General features: G+C 35.8%; 1 protein-coding gene across 1 annotated transcript in view; it reads right to left on the bottom strand.

Annotated features, from left to right (window-relative positions):
* Positions 1-18,675, bottom strand: part of ASPH (aspartate beta-hydroxylase) — a 109,120-nt gene that overhangs the window by 34,623 nt on the left and 55,822 nt on the right. Inside the window, exons 17-18 of the mRNA XM_031058629.1 lie at positions 11,814-11,855; positions 1,260-1,348 (exon numbers count right to left, since the gene is read on the bottom strand). Coding sequence (XP_030914489.1) covers positions 1,260-1,348; positions 11,814-11,855 — 131 coding nt within the window. The remainder of the gene's footprint in view (positions 1-1,259; positions 1,349-11,813; positions 11,856-18,675) is intronic.

Here is an 18,675-nt window from a genome sequence, read left to right as displayed (position 1 = left end):
TACACGACATGTATGACTACCTGTAACATATCAAGAAATACAGCAGGAGAAGAGAGTCAACAAGCTGACCCTACAGATTCATCAAATGTGTCTTCCACACCTATTTCTGATTAACCAATTGCTTAAGTAACAAGAAGCATGAAAATTTCTTTTGCTTTTGTATTCTAACATGTAAAGAAGTCTTCTAGTGAGGAACAACAGCAGTGGCAGCCAGAGGTTAGCACTCCTTATGCAAGAGCCCTCCTGTCCCATCAGACCTACCAGAACTTCGGGGCTGCATAGATGGCAAGATAAAGTCAAAATTGCACAGTATGTCCTGAAAGTCAAGAATAATCCTGCACCTTGCAATGACCAAATTGGTTTTTATTTTACTGTGCTGAAAATATTATATCTCACTGCTTATCCACCTCAAATCTGGGGTACAACAAAGACCTGCAGTTGTTCTTTATGTGCTAGGACTCTCTGTGAGACATATCAGAGTTTTAACAAGAAATACGTTCAAAATACCTGAAGTCCCTCATGTTTAACAGCCACAATCTTGCTTCACTACTTAATCACATATCTGGAAAAGGGACCTCTCTGCAAAGGTATTATTTTCTGAAATATTCAAATGAAAGTATAAAATTGGAAGCTATAAGGGGGAGATGACTGAAGAACTGGGGGGGGGGTTTGTTTCTTTTTCACGGTCAAATTATTAAATTCAGAACTACCCAAACTGAATGATTGATGTTAAGGTCTTGCTGCCCCTGGTGAGAAGCAGGAACATCTGTTTCATCCTCTAAGCAGCTGTACAGCAGCCTAGGCACTCCCAGGACTCAGAATCTAAACAGAAACAACACCTAGTTCAGTGATCTGCATCTAATGCTCATGAGGCATCAGAACAGAACACTCACTGAGAGGTCCTTGCTAACACACACAGAGTTATCTGGTAGCACTTGACTTCAGTAGTCAACTGGGCAAGAGCGATAGGACAGAACTGGTCCTGTTTGATGTGATCCATTTCAGCAGAAATTCAATGATCAAGCTGCATAGCTTCAAAGTTAACAAACACATATGAACAGACATACACTTACAACTTTAAAAAATTTAAGATAAACTATCCAGCAGAAATTAAACTTGAAGGACAAATGTGCACTGACTATTTCAAAAAGTTAATTTCACAAAAAGTAATAAAAAATTCATTCTCCCTTTTTACAAGTATTTAATTTATTGATTTTTGTCCATTGTGTACAGTCCTGAGAGAAACATTCAAAACTTACTTTTTTACGTAGTTTTTCTGCAGCATCTAGCTCAGCTTTAATGGTCTTATCAAACTTGTTTAAGAGCTTTGGCTTCTTCTTCTTTTTAGCTAGAAGATTTAACAAACAGACAGTTCATTACTTCTTTCGTATTTCAATTGCCTGGAGTAACACTTGGCTAGGGACTGTGCTGGCAAAGTGCATCATTTTCAAGTAAGGCAGTTTCAAATTACACTGAAAAAGAACTGATTTCTTACTTATTACAGCCACAAACTCCTATATGAGAAAGCAAACTTCAGTCATTCAAATTGAGTAACTTGGCAGTTAAGTTTAGAATAAAGCATTTTTCATCACATTACAGTCAAGAATCTTCTTTTTCCAAATGGTTCAACTGACGTGGAAGAGCAAAGGGAACTGTTTTTTTCCTACATTTATATGGTATCATGAAAAACATGATCATCAGAGCACACTAGTAATTTCTAAAATTGTGACTATATGCTTTGCCTAGAGCAATTACTGAGGCTGCATCTGGAGTGCTGTGTGCAGTTCTGGGCTCCTCAGGACAAGAGAGAAACGGAACTCCTGGAGTGGGTGTAGTGGGGGGCAATAAAGATGGATGATTGAGGGTCTGGAGCATCTCTCTCATGAGAAAAGGCTGAGGGAGTTGGGCCTGTTCAGCCTTAAGAAGAAATGACTGAGAGGGGATCTCATCAATGTGTATAAAAATCTTAAAGGTAGATGACAAGAGGATGGAGTCAGGCTCTTTTCAGTGCTGCCAAGCAATGGGACAAAAGGCAACAGGCAGAAACTAATGCATGGAAGTGCCATCTGAACATAAGGAAGAACTTCTTTACTGTGCAGATCACCAAGGTTAATCTGTCACTGATGCCAGTCTTTTTCTGTCTTATTTATTATCCTCCATTTCATAGGAAAGCAATGTCTTCACTGCCTTTTCATGCATTTAATGATAATAATGGTTAAGAAGCACAGCACTGGCTCTCTTCCAGGTAAGATCAGTGAAATTCACATGAACAGCTCTTATTACAAGTGCGAGGATCCCTCTACTCCAAACCCTCAGTCCGCAGTGACTGACAGGTGTGGTGAGAAATTTCTCACATAATATCATTGAGCCTGAAAAGAACAACCCTTAACATGCAAAAAGGTTGTTGGGTTTTCCATTTGTTTTTTTTCTTTTTAAAAAATATCCAGCTCAGTTTTTCAAGAAACCATTGCTATTTCTAAGGCCTAGCTTGCTTAACACCAGGAGTGGAAGAACCCAGAAACACCAACCCAAGGAACCAATGAAAGCAAGTGATCTTGAGGACTTTTTAGGTTCATTTTGCTCTTAGCTGCCATGTGAAACTGTTCTTTGCTGTTAGCAAGAAAACAGGCATGTCAGTTCCTCTGGGTACGATATCTGGGGAGCTTCCAAAGGGATACTGCCACCAAACACTTGGTTTAGTTTCTGTTCTCTAAGTAACATAAGTAGCAACTAAAATGTGAGTTCTCAGTTCTTATGGCATGAATGAAAATCTGTAAGGTCGGCCAGCTACACAGGAACTGTATTTCAGCGAGGCAGGACAGCTATTTGTCAGCTTTTTAGCTTTGAGCATTCAGGGAAAGACAGAATTATTTGGTCTTTCTCAAACTTAGTAAGCATGGCAACAGTGAGGTTCCTTTGAGGCAAAGCAAAGAAGCTTTCCCACCCACCAGGAAACTCCCACTGCCTGTGGGACACTCTCTACAGTTCATTTAAGTTTACAAGGACATGAGAAAGAGCTCAGAAAAAAAAAGTAAATTAAAAAAGTAAATTAAAATCTTACAAGTCTGTGGCACAAAGATACAATATCTTCCCTTTCATATCCAGCTTGGGTGATATGTTAGAAGAACCTATTTACCACCCTCCATTACAAAAAAAAAGTACTATCTTCCTATTTTCAGTACAATTATATATCAGCCCTAGACCAGCAGGAGATCAATATAAAAAGCTGGAAAGGAGTTGTTAACATAAATATTATTCATCTGCTAGGCACCAATATAACACAGTAAACATTATATAACGAGCAATCATTTTCATCCCCCATTCTATTCCTATGTTAAAGGATTCACTAGGGAGCTTTCAGTGTAACCATCAAGCATTCCTCTATATTAACCAGATAGCCTGCTATCTCCCTGCAGGGGTATTTTAATAAATTATCCATTGCCTCCTTCTAGTGCAATAATCCTTTAGCAGATGTGACCCAATATATTAAATTCAATGACATAAAGAAGTTCACTTATCTGTTTTCAGAGGAAAATATTTGTAATTTTTCTTCAATGACAAATTTCACCATGACACAGAAGTTGTGCATGATCACACAACTGCTTGGTCAGTTTGTGGTCCAAATCAGGTTGAGCATTAAAATGGTAATAATCCTTTTACCTAATGGTAATAATCCTGGACTTTCAAGAATACTACTAAGGATTTTCAATAATAGCCTTGGAGAATAGGCATTCTAACTAGGACTGCTGTCATAGGATTCCTGAACTCTTCCTTTGAGAAAACAATTTCTACTGAAAAAGCAGCAAGCTAGGAAGAAGTCTTACGGGAAACTCTATGTTAGTTCTTTTTCTGAAGACAAGACAAACAATTACCAGTGATGACAAGCAATCTCATATCTCATTTATCAAGATACAGAATTAAAAAAAAATAGAAGTAGCAATGTATTACAATGTATTACATTAAACGTACAGTAAACTGTACATATAATCCAATGAAATTTGATAAAACATTTCATACAACTTTTTTGGTAAATGAAAACTAAAATACCAGGCATATTTTTGTCTTATGTTGAAAAGCACCTTGTCATCACCAAAAGCAATGACAGTCTTATTTCTACAAGGGACAGAGAAATTCCTTTTGAATAATAATGAACACACTGCTAGATACTCTTCAGACCACAAGAGAATCACATCAAAATTAAGGAAAAGTAATCAAATTAATAAACAGAATTGAATAACTCTTGAAGACTAGTTTAAAACTATTTTGCCTTTAACTAAGTGGGGAGGGGAGCAACAGTAAGTAAGAACAAAGTGTAAAAAGGCAGTAATAAAGAGTTTGCCATGGGAAGACAGGTACAAACTACTCTGTAAAACATAGCTACAGAGATGAAAAGAATAAATTATTTTCTGTATCATCATAGTTAGGATAAGGAAGAGAAGGCTTAAAATGGTTATAAAAGAAGATTTGGCTTGAACATCTGGAACTACTATCTCTGAGCAAGCACAGTAGAACAGGTTGCTGAGGGCAATTGTGGAATTCTAATTACTGAAAATTCTGTTTGTTTGAATTAACAAGATGTGTAAGCATCTGCCAAGAACAATGCACACAGTTGATAAGGCCTTCAGTCAACCAGAGAGACAAAGTAAGCTTTAGGGTCCCACTTAGTCATATGTTCTACAATTTCTGTAATGTACTATTACATGTCAATGTGCTTTAGTGCCAACACTGTAACTACACAAGAACTTTCACTCCCTCATTTGATAACCAAAGAAATTCTCACAGGAGCTCACTGTGCCAGTCACCACAGTAGCTGAGATTCCTCCTAGCCCAATGCCAGGAATAGAGCACTGAAGCTCCAACACTTTTCCCAATGTAAAATTTCACCTCAGTGCTACAATTCCAGAAAAGCCATAAGTGATTAAAAACACTGTCTTGTGATAGAAAGCAATATCAATTCCCACTGCTCTTATTAGCTTTTCCTGTAAAAAATAAAATACTAATATCATTCAAAGAATCAAGTTCTGTAAATCTTCATCTGAAGCACACCTTTTTACCTTAAGAAAGTGTCCAAACAGCATCAGAAAAGGAATTTTGCAAACTGTTGATTTAACCACAAAATTACATTTCTTGATCTTGGATAACTTTTAATGTGAAAAGCCTCCTAAAGATATAATAACAGAGGAATTAAAACTTTCTAGAATTTCTAGGGAAATGTCCTCACATGATCAAATGTCTGCAAATTCTTGTGTAACTTAGCAGAACCCAAGGTTAGAAATTGCTATAAAACACCAAGTAGATAATTATGTTAAGGCAGTTACATGGAAACAAGGAAAACAAAAAGAGATAACTAGTACATGACAAAAAAAATTGATTACATATGACCCTAAGTCCAAAGCAATAGAGAAAAAAACTCAGAAATGTCACAAATAACTAATAATACCACTTCTATAATGGAGCAAATGAATCCTCTCTAGCTTCCAGAGAAGTGGGAATGGTTGTGTGTGTGAAATCTCTCCATTTCATCTTTTCATCTGAAATATAACACCATCATCCAGGCAAAGGAAAACCTCATTCTCCTAAAAGAGAGAACACTGATGACCTGCCTGATTAGATATCAGTCTGGTATGTCAAAACAGTTAACATTAGCCAGAACTGGACAAAAATATTGAACGCTATCATGATTATCTTTCACAATTAACACTTTTACCCTAGAGAGATGCCACACACTTGGCATTTTAACAGATAGCAAATTTAAGTGTGTGAAGGTATTTTCTACACTGTAAAGGCTGCAATTTGTTGTTTCCTGAGAAGATAATTTAAAAGATAGGGTATCTTTACCACAACACATAGCATGAATTGTTTTGTCCTTGCTGCCATGCTCTGAGCCTCTGATCAAAGGATGCATGTACAGTTTTCTTCCTGAGCAAAGTAAGTAGGAGATAGCATCATGCTGCTATTAACACTTCCAGAACAATTAGTGTTTGAATCTAAAAACCAGTATGCACTTCCACACACTTAACACAAATTTCTCTCACTCCTGTGCTTTGTAAAATATTTGGAGCAGACATTCTACAATCCTATGATTTTATTCTGTCCCAACGGAGATGCCAGGAAGGACACCTCAAACAGAGAGCTTGTTAACTGATGTGCAACCATGACCAGGAGGAAATCACAACTAGGACCACCTCAGGCAGTTTTCCACTTGCTGCCCTTTACTCCTCCTCCCTCTTGCTCTCAGTACTAATGATTCCCTTCCTAAGCCTTCTGCTCCCTTTCTTATATTCAGAGCCTAAGAGAATTGGTGTGTTTGGGGGTCTGGCTTATCTCCAGTGCTGGAGCTGACATTTTGAACCTGGCCTGTTCACTAAGAGCAATGAGCAACAGCCTGTCTGGTCTGACTTGGACTTTTGGGGGAAAGGTTGCCTTCCACAGAGGACAAACAGTATTGCTTCAGTCTTCAGAAAGTAATGCTGTGAGATTTACAGTCAATTGAGAGGGGCCTGCTCTGTGAGAGTCCATATTACATATTAGCATAAGTATTTATTGTTAAACTTGTCTTTAATGAAATTTCTAGGTCCTCAGAAACAGTGAGACAATAACATTACAATCCCCTTGTGGACCTGGGGGAGAAAACATGAGGATGGAAAGACACTATTCCCTATCTAACAAACCACCTCATAAATGTGGTTTGGTTCTTGTAATTAGATTTTTTTATTCACTTATTGATTCATTCATATTGTCATTATGATGTTAAGGGAGCATTCCTGGTGGCTTCCTTGATATTACATCTGCTATTACTCACATGCAAAACAGAGAGGAGTTAGGACTCCAGTTTTAATTACTCTGTTAGATAAAAGTGATTCAAGATAAAGGCTGGTCTTTACAGCCACCTTGAGGACACATGGTCCCCAGTTACTGATTTTTGAAGTACACTGGAACAATCATACTCCACTGACTGTATGTTGTACTTACTGCTAGCCAGAAAATTGAATGACTTCAATGCAGGGGTTGGACAAAATGGACTTTAAAGGTCCTTTCCAACCCAAACTGTTCAATAATTTTATGATTTGAGTCTTAAATGAAGTTTTAATAGAAGTTATAATTATTTAATTGTAGAGGCTATAACTATATAGTTATGTCTCCTTATGTTATGCCATCCTCTAAAGCTAATCTGAAATAAAAACCCCTTCATGTGATACAGTCTCATAAGTCACTTGCAGCAAAGGCTCCTCCTGTCAGTTCTCTGTCTTAAACTTTGAAAAACTAAGGAAGCAATTTCCACAGGGGGTCATAGGCTTTGTTTTCTAAACATCCTCTCATCCCTGCTGTGATACAAATTCAATAATAATGCTCCTGGCAACTTGTGAATGGCAACTTCTGAGTGTGGGACAATGACAAGTAGATACTGATGATGGTCTGTAGTTGTTTTCCAACTAATTTTGTGACCTTTTGTTTTACTAATTCCCTTTGCCACCCACAAATAATACTACACCTTCCCAGTTCAAAGTTTCAATTATGTTCTGAAGAACATGCATATATTAGTAGACTTTTACTTGGAATTCAAAATTTGCTCAAGTAATATTCCTCCCTCCTGATACCACCCCCATATCATTACCCAAATTAGTTTTGGAAATTGTGCTGCATCTCACTGGACACTTGAATGAGAATTTGATGATGATGAAAAACTCCTGTCATTGTCCTGTTGTTTGGGAAGCTCATTAGGTGAGATACAGAGAGTGTAAGTTATCTACTTGTTTTATGGGCTTTTAGAAATGATAACTTAGAAGGTATAAAACTAAGTAAACTGCAGCTACACAATTTAAAGCCAGGAGCACTAGAATAATTAAAAGATCTTTCTAAACTCTATTGGTAGAACAGGCAAAACCACTATAATCAACTTATCTGGGGAAGTAATCAGACAATAAAAACTGAGGCATTTTAGAGACTAATAAAGCTGAAATCTAATTACTATAATAAATCTTTAACTGCAGTTGTTCCAGAACAATTTCCCTTGCAGTAAAAAGTATTCTACAGGGCTTTCTGTACGAAGTTATTGTTGCTTGGTTAGAAGTTGATCATAAGAAACAACCGCAGAATGATATTTTTTGTTTTGGCATGTATTTCCATCATTCACCTCTCTTTCACCATTAAGACTTTTGGATTCACCGAAAGGCTGGACTTGAGCAATCCTCTGACAAAACCAGAAAGAAATTTCTGCATTGACTTTCTATTAAAAAATACACTGTAACATTCTAATGTCCTATATATTTAGCCCAGAATGGCATTATGCAGCAGTTTTGGACTTTGACAACTACACTTCTGTGTTGGTCATTCTGCACACAGCTCACAGATATTTAATTGTAACCTATATCAAACTTGCAAATCAATAGGTAATATGTATACTGTTATAAGCAGAGCTTGAAAGAGTGGAACTCGGCTCACCTAACTCCAGGAGACAATGCTGGAGGTGAGCTAATAATGGAAGCTCTTTCTCCAGACAACAGAGCTCTGTTTCCAATGGAATTTAGGGCAAACCCCTGCAGCAAAGCCCAACATTTAGTCAGAAGAACAGCACTTTAATCTCCTCAGATTATACCTCTACTCGTATCACAGTGGAATCCTACATATCTTCAAAGGTAAATGTCTAGAGTGAACAGTGGTGAATACTGACCTGTTATCAAAACGACACCAAGTGGCAGGGCCATGTGTGGAATTATATTGTCCGTAGCCTGGCTTACATGTATTTCTGTTCCTAATGCAATGCAGCTGAGTGTTCCAACCAAACAGCATTCATTTTTACTGTCACACTTTGTCAGTTTTGAAAAGGGAAAATTATTACATATAATAATAGCACCTATGCTGAAGTTCACTATATGAAACAAACATGTCCATAGCTGAAATTTTTTTCATTTTTTATATCTGTTCACCAATATAAACATTTAATATATGTCCAATATAAATCAAATTCGAAAAATTAGGCCTCTTAGTTAATTTTTTTTTTAATCTGCATGATCAAATCAACTCAAACCACCTCAGATGGAAAGACAACTTATAGATGTGGCATGTATGTCCTGCATTGTACTACCTGTGAAACCTTTTAAAGAATTAGTTCTCATGTTCACCTGGAATTCCCATGCCATTTCAATTATTAGTTTAATTATAAAGCCTGATTATATTCTTATGGAGAAGATGAAGAATCCACATCAATTAAATATAACAGAGAAACCTTGAAGCAACTGTATGCTAGAAACAAGTTTATTTTAATTTTTATTTCTTTAGAGAACTTTCTAGAGAGGGGTATTGTTAATATAAAAGAATTTTCAGTAAGACTTTAAATAAACTTGATGAATTACTGTTGAATACTAAAATTTACATAATTATTAGGAGGACACTTTGCTAACCAAGTACTATCAAGGCTGCAGCAGGAAAAAATATTTATGTTGCAAGAGCTACTCAAATCGATAAATACTTTCTGCACAGAAGCTCTTTGGAGCGTGTATGTTCAAATACCACAAAACAAATGCAGACTTGCACACCAGAATGTACTCTCAGAATCAGAAGCAAACCCTAAACCCAAGCCAAACATGAAGTTTCAAATTCCTAACTCTTTAGATTTCCAAGTTTCCTATATATACCAGTCACAGTACAGTACATTTTATAATCCATCTCTCATCAATTTATTGCTGCATTTTATTAGGGTAATTTAAAATAACAAAGTCAATAGTACCTTATACCAGTTCCTTTGACTACAGCTAACCACTTTTATTGAAAATGGAAACTTAAAACTATGCTCAAACTATGAAAAAAGTTCAGCAAGATTCAGCTTGTATGAAAATCACACAAGCAGTGTACCCACAAACAAAGTTCATTAATATGCAGGGTTGTTTTTCCTGGTAGGATGAAAAAATTCTAACAATTTAACCTGGAAAACAAAAAAAAATTTTTCTACTTGATAGAAATTCTGTAATCGGCAGTGACATTTATTTAGTTGCTGTTTAAAAAGAAACAAAACCACAAAGCATCACCTAGGGTAAAAAAGGGAATTTGCTCCACTCTGTCATACTTTCAGATTCTAGAGTTCTTGTACAGGCTCTGATGAGTAATGTTGCATACTAGTATGTTTCTTACACAAGCTGGCATTTTTACCTGTGACTGCTTTTGTCCCATACTGGATGGCTCTTGTACATCATTTTGCTATACTGTTCTAACAGGTCAGTAAAAGCAGCACACAATGGTGAGTTTTCCCTACTATCAAGTAGGCGAATCCATTGCAGTATGATATACCCTACCAATAAATGGAAACGTAGGCATAATTGCTAAGCTTTCCAAGTTGTTTCGGGTTTTTTTTTTTTTTATTTTTATATGTAATACTTACATGTGACATATTTAATACTTAAATAAAATGCCTGAAGTTTGCCAGTCCTAGAAACTTATGCTTAAACCACCAATATACAAATCCAAACAAAATAAACCATACCAAAATATTGGAAAAGCAGCATTTCTAAATACTCAAATATAAAATAACACAGAAAATGGAAACAGAATGAAAAATAGGAGGAATAGAGCTACTGAATCCCTTGGCACAGACTCTGAGGTTTCTGGGCATTGTCAGCAACTAGCCATGATCCCAGTGAAGGAGGTTTTGCAAGCTTTGTGCAGTGACAGGGAACATGTGCGGCCAGAACAAATGTCATTGCAGGGAGAGCAGATTCACAGTCCTCACCAAAACCTCACTTCTTTTCCATCTAATCTGTCTCTGCACCTTCCTACCTAACCTAAGACAGACCATGCAATCATGGTCTCAACAAGGACTGGTTTGCATGTCACTTGTCTCTTCACATTTAGCACAGCTGGCAGTGTTGAGCCCAGCTCCAGGGGACAGGTAGTCCACATTGCCTCTTGCCCTCAGAGGTACAAAGAGCTTGGTGGAACTCTGACCTCCAGAATACTAATCTAAGAGTATGACACTGAACATTCTAGTCCAGAAACAGAAGGAGTTGTTACAACCATCCCAGTGCAATGCTCCAGGCTTGGGGCAGAGTGGCTGGAAAGCTGCCCTTCTGAAAAGCACCCAGGGGTAATGGTCAACAGCAGCTGATGAGCCAGCCTGTTCCCAGGTGGCCAAGAAGGCCAATGGCATCCTGGCCTGTATCAGCAATAGTGTGGCCAGCAGGAGCAGGGCAGGGATTGTCCCCCTGTACTCAGCACTGGTGAGGTTGCACCCAAATCCTGGGGTCAGTTTTGGGCCCCTCACTACAAAAATGACATTGAGGTCCTGGAGTGTGTCCAGAGAGCAAGAGAGCTGGTGAAGGGTCTGTTGCTGAGAGGAGATTGTAGTGAGTGTAGTGAGGTGGAGGTTGGTCTCTTTCCACAGGTAACAAGAGACAGAACAAGAGGCCATGGCCTCAAGTTGCTCCTGGACAGGTTTAGATTGGACAATAGGAAAAACTTTTTCGCTGGAAAGGTTGCCAGGCTGTCCCGGTGACATTTAAAGGATGTTACTTGGGGACATGGTTCAGTGTTAGGTTATGAGTTGGACTCAATGACCTTAAAGGTTTATTCCAACCTAAACAATTCTATCATTCCATTCTCCAACCAGGTAAGATTGATTGGCGTACATTGGTGCCAATTGCCTTGGAAACAACCAAGTGTTTGCCTGTAAAAGTACATGCTCTCTGGATGTTTATTCAAGTGCAGTTTGTCTACATGAGATGTACTGGAGCAAAGCTTCACTAGTCTTTAGTCTGATTTAAATCAATCCTCCCAGAAAGCATGGGTTTGAATTCAGAACAGAATGTTACTTTCAGACTTACCTTTTTCTGTTTTATCTTGTTCAGTTTCTTTTTCACTTTTCCCTAGAACATTAAAAATATAATTTCATTGAAATAAATTTTTGTTAAGATTTTATGGTAAGAAAGAGATACAAGAAAATTACAATTTATACTCAAAACATAATTGAGCCAACAGGACTTTTTTGTTTCATTTTTATTTTTTAAAATAACCATAGCTTATTTTCTGAATTATATAGTTACCGAAAAGGTCTTTCCCTGCAGATGCTTCAAATATGACAATATTGCTTCCATCACAAAAGCTTTCACAGAATTTCTCCTCTAGATATTTAATATAATTTGTTGATATACACTTACAATGCAAGTTATTTTGTAAGAAACAAAATCTGTTCACTAATTAAAAGGTATTGGAAACACATTTGGTTAAAATGTGAAAAATAAAATCAGTTGGGAACTTAAGTTTCATTTTTAGAAGTGACTTGGGCACTTGGAAGTTTTGTCTTTTTTCAACTTTTAAAACAATGTAACAGGTGTTTTGAAAACATCTGACTGCAGAGGTAGATGTTAAGTAAGCATTAAAAAAGTCTGTACCAAAGGCAAACTAAATCCTGGACAAAAGTCATGTATGTGTATTTCATGAAGGTGGTAGATACAGAAAGATCTTCCCCCCACTAAAGACTTTTTGATCCTGCCCTACTCTATAACATACAAAGCATCTTGCCTCATAATTATAACACTGTTATTCTGTTTCCATTTCCAATTTTTTCCCAATAAGCTTCCAATATTTCCTCCTAATAAACTTAGAGAACACTAAATAGGGACGTCTGTTGCCTTTTTAGCTAGTTACTGTCCTCTTTAAGATATACTGGTTAATTTTGAGGTATTCTTAAAAATATAAAAAACATTTTCTTTAATTTCCAAGTAATTTAGAGACACCTTGTCTGAATACTCAATCTTTACTGCTTTTTAAACTGGCTGCTCAGAAGCATTATAGTGTGAATATGACATTCTAAAATGCAGAAAAACATTGTATTTTTTAAGGAAGAAACTGGATTATGCACACACATGAAATCAAATTTTTCAACACTCTAATTTCATCCTTTGCTATAGGCTGACAACTGCTATTCCTGAATGTATGGACACTATAACCCTAATTTATATTCATACAAGGCAGAATGAGCATTAACTTGATTATATGGTAAATTAAATAAATATGATCATGCTGAAAGTCATTCACCTCTTCAATTACATAATGAGATCTAGATTGTCAATTAAATTGTAAGAAATGACAAAAGATCTATAGAGTCAATTACATACTAGGAACAATTATTACTGTAGCAGTGTATTAATGGAAGCATTGTGCAGTACTTCCTAAAACCCTGGCTTCTGTATTTTTTTGCACATATCACACAATCAATAAAATGGTCATATGTCATTCAAACCACTACATTTTTAAAAGAGCAAAAATGCAGCTCCAGATGAAATAATAGTTTTACAGTTTTCACACAAACCAGTTCATATACTCATATTTCTATTTTTACCACCTCCCATTACCATGACACATCATGCTAGTTAGCCACTCATTTTCCACGTATCCTCTCCTTTATCAGCAGCACTTGAGATTCTCACCTGGCCCTCTTCTCTCTACTTCATTCTAGGTCACTGGATAACCCACTTCCACACCTTATCCAATCTTGGACATGCATGTTACTTCTGCAACTTCTTTGCCATTACAGCAAGAACAATGTATATGACCTCACCACTCTAAAGCCTTCTCTCAATCTCCCATTTCTTGTCTGGCTTCACATGTCTTTATTCCTGAGACTCATGCAACACATAACCTACAGCCCTCTATAGCTATTTATGCACTACAATCAGTTCTCCAAACTCTCAGACTATTTTCAACCTGTATTCTGCTAGATTAGTTGCCATTGACTTCACCAAAGCCTCTCCAATGATCTTTAAATACTCCCACTTTTCCTCCTATGTAGCTGCTTTTGAAATTCATCACAACTTGATCTTGTTAGCTCTGAAGCTAAGAATTCACACTTCACTAAGAATTCACTTCAGTATCATATTCAGCACATATTGCTTTGTTCCTTCCACACTGATCCCTAGCATATTTCAAGGGTGCAAAAGGTTTTAATTATGCTATTTCTGACAAAGGCTTAAAAATGTGTTCTCTCAAAGACAGGGATATGATGATAAATCTCGAGACTATTTTTTCATCAACTTAAACCAACTGCAGCTCAAGCAAACAAACAAAAAATCTTAGCTCTTCAAACTACTCTTATCCTTTATGCAATGTCTTCATTTCCAGCAAAACAATTCAAGATGAAAATCACTGACAAAACAGCTTTAGCTAATCTCTGTAGGCTAGGAGTGCTATCGCTATATAACGAAGGCACCAGGGACTCCCAAGCAGGTTTCTACCAGGAAGAATAAATTTATTTTTCATATTACAACTAAATGTTTGATAGCATATGAGAATGACCCAAGTCACAATTAAAAATGTGTTTCAGACCTTGTAGATTTTACATGAATCTCAATCAACACTATAAATGCACAATACAATTTATTTACAGATATGTAATTTTGAAACATGCAAAATTACAAATGATGTTCAGTAAATGCATTACATTTTTCAGTATCTTTACTATATGAAATCTTAGCCATTTTCTTTACTTTCTAGAAAGAAGTGCCACGATATGGTACTTTTTCAATTACAGAGAATGTAATAAAGTCACTTAAACTGTAGTACGTTGGCAGTATTAAAATACAACTTCAGTATTCTACTCTTTGCTCACTGGTATTTCTTCCTGTGACTTCCAGAAAAAAGCAACTGAACCCAAGATTTTATAGATTCACTGACATATATCAAGTGGTTAGGTAGCAATGTGAAAATATTAAGGAAAAGGTAATCTTCTGACTTTTTCTTAAACTACTATTCAGCAATACCAGACCATTAAAGCTATGGAGGTGTCTGAAAATTGAAAAGGTCAAGGAAGATTTTTGCTTTCACAGAAGTGCATGGACCTTATCAGATTTCTGATTTAAACTATGGACCATAACCATAATATTCTGTATGCAAAACAGATATATAACTTTTCCCAGACATTTGTGTTTGTTAAGAAGTGCTATCTCATCCACTATAAGTTACAAAAAGAAATGATGTTTCATGGAAAAAATTCAGGCCTAGCTGGTTGCAGAATGTCAATACTCCAAAAGGACAATCACGACACAATTACAGAAGACACAGACCTTAGCATAGTGCCCATTTCCTTCACATAACAGCAGCCAGAATAAAATTAATTTATTTGACTTGTTACTTGCCCCTTGTACACAATACTTTCAAATATATTTTTAGTACTCAAATTCACAATTAAAAAAATATTAATTAGTGGCTGAGTCAAATATTTATCCCTATTGCTAATATTTAATACATTTGGGAATAAATAATGACACTAGAACGACAAAGATATTCTTCTGTGTTTTATTGCAGCCAAACATTAAAATGGTTTAAATATACATATTTTTAATAGTCCACTTGACCTTGCTTAGCTTGGCATTTTTTTGTAAACATGAAGCACATGTAAAATCACATACCCAGTTACAAAATACTAAAATTCAATCACAGCGTAATATACTCTCACAGTCCCATAATTCTACAAATAGGCTGCCACTGTTATATAAAAAGTCCTCCATTCACCATTCTAAAATAATTCCCAAGATACCTCACAAAATATGGCTTTGTAAAAATTATTGCTCTGCAATTCACAATCACAGGTAATTTTACTAGAATATCCCACCCCAAAACACATCACAGTCTAAGAGTATTATTGCTTTCCTGAAAAGTCTAAAGATATCACTTTGGGACATCTGTATTTATTGATCAGATGTAACACGTGGAGTCTTACTGACATCCCAAACCCAAAAAAAGGGGCAAGCATATATGATGCCCCTTTCACTACAAATGTAAGCATCTAGAACCCTGACTTCAAAATAGTGTTACAGAAATTGAAAGTCTTCCTGTAAACCAAAGGCAACCAACTGTTAGGGTTACCAAATTGGTTTTCCTTTTTATAAATTTATCTCACTTTATTTCTCCTAAGCTCCTGTAACAGGCTTGGCAACTTCCTAAAATCACAGCAATTATTCCTGAGCCAAAAAGGAACACATGCAAAATATCAAAGAATAAAATATGTCTTCGTAATTGTGGAACAGCAGCACAGAACAGGTAAAAAGCGCACCTGTTATATTAAAATTCTAAATCACTCACAGTACCTAAATTTGAAGATGTACCATTTTTAAGAGCATTCATAACTGTAGGTCTTAAATTCTGACATCATATTTTTTTTAAGGTTGGATTTCCAAGTACTTTTTTAAAATAAAATTTGCAAATCAAGTGTTTATGCAAATTTGACTTTTAAAATAATTTACTGAATATAAAGCTTATTAAAGCCAGCTTTGAGATCATTATAGGTAGGCAAACCAAAATGGAATAATTTTACTGATTTAAGCTGATTCCAGTAACTCAGTCTTATTGCAATCTCCACTGACTCCCTGTCAGGCTAGCATCTAGTCTCTTGACATTTTTGCTTGAAAAATTCAGATGAGCATAAATAAAAAGTGCTAATTCATACATAACAGGTTTTTGAAAACTCTAATTTTGTAATCTGGCCTTTTTCCTAGTATAAATTAAACACACATTTTATACCTTGTTAGGGTATTTTAAAAATCACCTGAAATTTATGTCGTTAACTGTTGACATAACATCAGTGCAAAGAGATAAAAGTCAAACTTCACAGCATAGTGTGTGCCTGATTAGTGTGTTTCAATAAAATGCAATTAGGCTGTATTCTATATCAGCAGTTATGAAACATTTAAAAATTCATAACATCATATGTTTCATTTGACCAAACTGCTCTGTACATACTGTATGAATCCACAACAAAAGATATATATTAAAATCTGAAAAAAATGTACCTGCTGCTATGTTATAAATAGAATATTAACAGTTGCTTAAACAGTACATGAAATGCAGCTCTAAGCTGTAACTTTGTCACAAACACAGAAGAAAAATAATGAATTCACTAAACTTGACCAAGGGAAAAAAAATATCAGACAGGAATGTAAACTAAACATCCAAGTGTTAAAAATGCTTACTAAAATGACAGTTGGCTAAAACCCATTTACAACATCTTAGTGTTCATTCCCCAAACCCTGAACTGCTTGGTAATTACATCATAAGGTCTATTTCAACCATCTGCTCCCCTTTTGTAGCGTATGGTTAGGACTGGTCCTCCTGATGTAGGGACTTTTCTTTTGAAGCTTTAAGTATCTGAAAAAATAAGGGGAAATCTATATTAAAGGACCAACCAAAACATAACTTCCTCTAAAACAACAACAAAAAAATCTTAAATGCTAAAAAATGCAACTTTGTATCAGACTAGTTAATATGAAAAAGCTATCATTTCTAAGAGCTACCTTAATTAATATACACAAAGTTGCTGTATAAGGTGGGAAACAAGCTTTTAAGTATTTTTCCAGGTAATAATTTTTTTATTACCATATGGCACTTTATTAACCTTGTAAAGAATATCTAGGCCATGCCACAAATTCATTTAAACATTTTTAATTTCGGTTTTGGTTTGGTTTTTAGTGTTGGTTTGATTTTGGGTTTTATTTGTTAAAGTCAAAGGCAACCAGAAAAGAGGAGCCAGGGAATGAGGAAGGGTCAAGGTTCTAAAGTAGAAATTTCTCTACATATAAGGGGTTTCAGCAGTTGGTAAAATAAATGTAGAGTTATAAAAATGGCAAGGATACAAGGCAAAGGGGAGGAGTGGAGCAACTCAGATATTTTAAATCTAAACACACACAAGTACATACAGAGAGTAATGGTATCCCCTAAACCTGCAATGTCTCCCTAAAACATGTGTCCAACAAGTACCACTCTATCACAACCACTGCAATTTATGTACCAGTGTAAAGCAGGATTAGCCAGAAAATCTGAATCAGTAACATTTCAAGCCAGTTTATCCAACCATTAGTCTATAAAGTCCATTAGTTTATACAAGTGCAGATTATAACAGCAGAAGTATCCTACCTCTGGAAAAGAATACTAGCAGTAATTTCAGAAGGAAACTCAGAAAACTGGAACAGTACTTACAGGTACCTAAGGATGTACTTGACTAGTATGAACTTTCTTGTGATCTGCCCTGAAGTCAGCAAAAAACTTTTGATTTGCACTCCAGCATATTCAAATCTCACACCCAGTGTCTTCCCTGGTGATATGAGAATGTTCCTAACAGCTAAATTCAATCCCTGAGCTATCTCCTACTTTCTTTCCAAAAAACTAAGTTCCTATGTTTTAGCTAAAAATCGAACAATTGCTCCAAACTTGATACAAACTGGTGCCACCACACTTTAAATACAGTTGCATAATTTAAACTACTGAAGAATAAGGAATGCATAGTGACATTTCTGAATTTCTTTTACACTGCCTGAAGTTGTGTTTGTTACTGCTTAAAGAACAGGAAATATTAGCTTTGAACAACTGATGAAATAAAATCACAAACAAAGAAGAAAGACTCCTGACAACAAAATCTCCCATACTGAATCCTCCATCACGAAGAAGATATAAAAAAGAAACCCAGGAAACATGAATGTCATAATCTGAGAGGAAAATTTGAGAGTAATGTTGCTTTCAAACTGAAATATTCACATTAAAAAAGACAGGTAAATATGCTTAATAGCAGAAGAACTAATAATTTAATAAAATTTTATTCACTGTCAGCAGTTTATGTCCTATACTTCTTTTGTTAGTTTCCTAAAATGTTATTTAAATTTTATGTGCTGAAACAATAAGATTTTTAGAAAAAGTTAT

Source organism: Geospiza fortis, unplaced genomic scaffold, assembly GCF_000277835.1.
Source record: "Geospiza fortis unplaced genomic scaffold, GeoFor_1.0 scaffold121, whole genome shotgun sequence".
NCBI classification, from domain to species: Eukaryota; Metazoa; Chordata; class Aves; order Passeriformes; family Thraupidae; genus Geospiza; species Geospiza fortis.
Note: the sequence above shows the minus strand (reverse complement) of the source record. Positions and strands in the feature narration are given on the sequence as shown.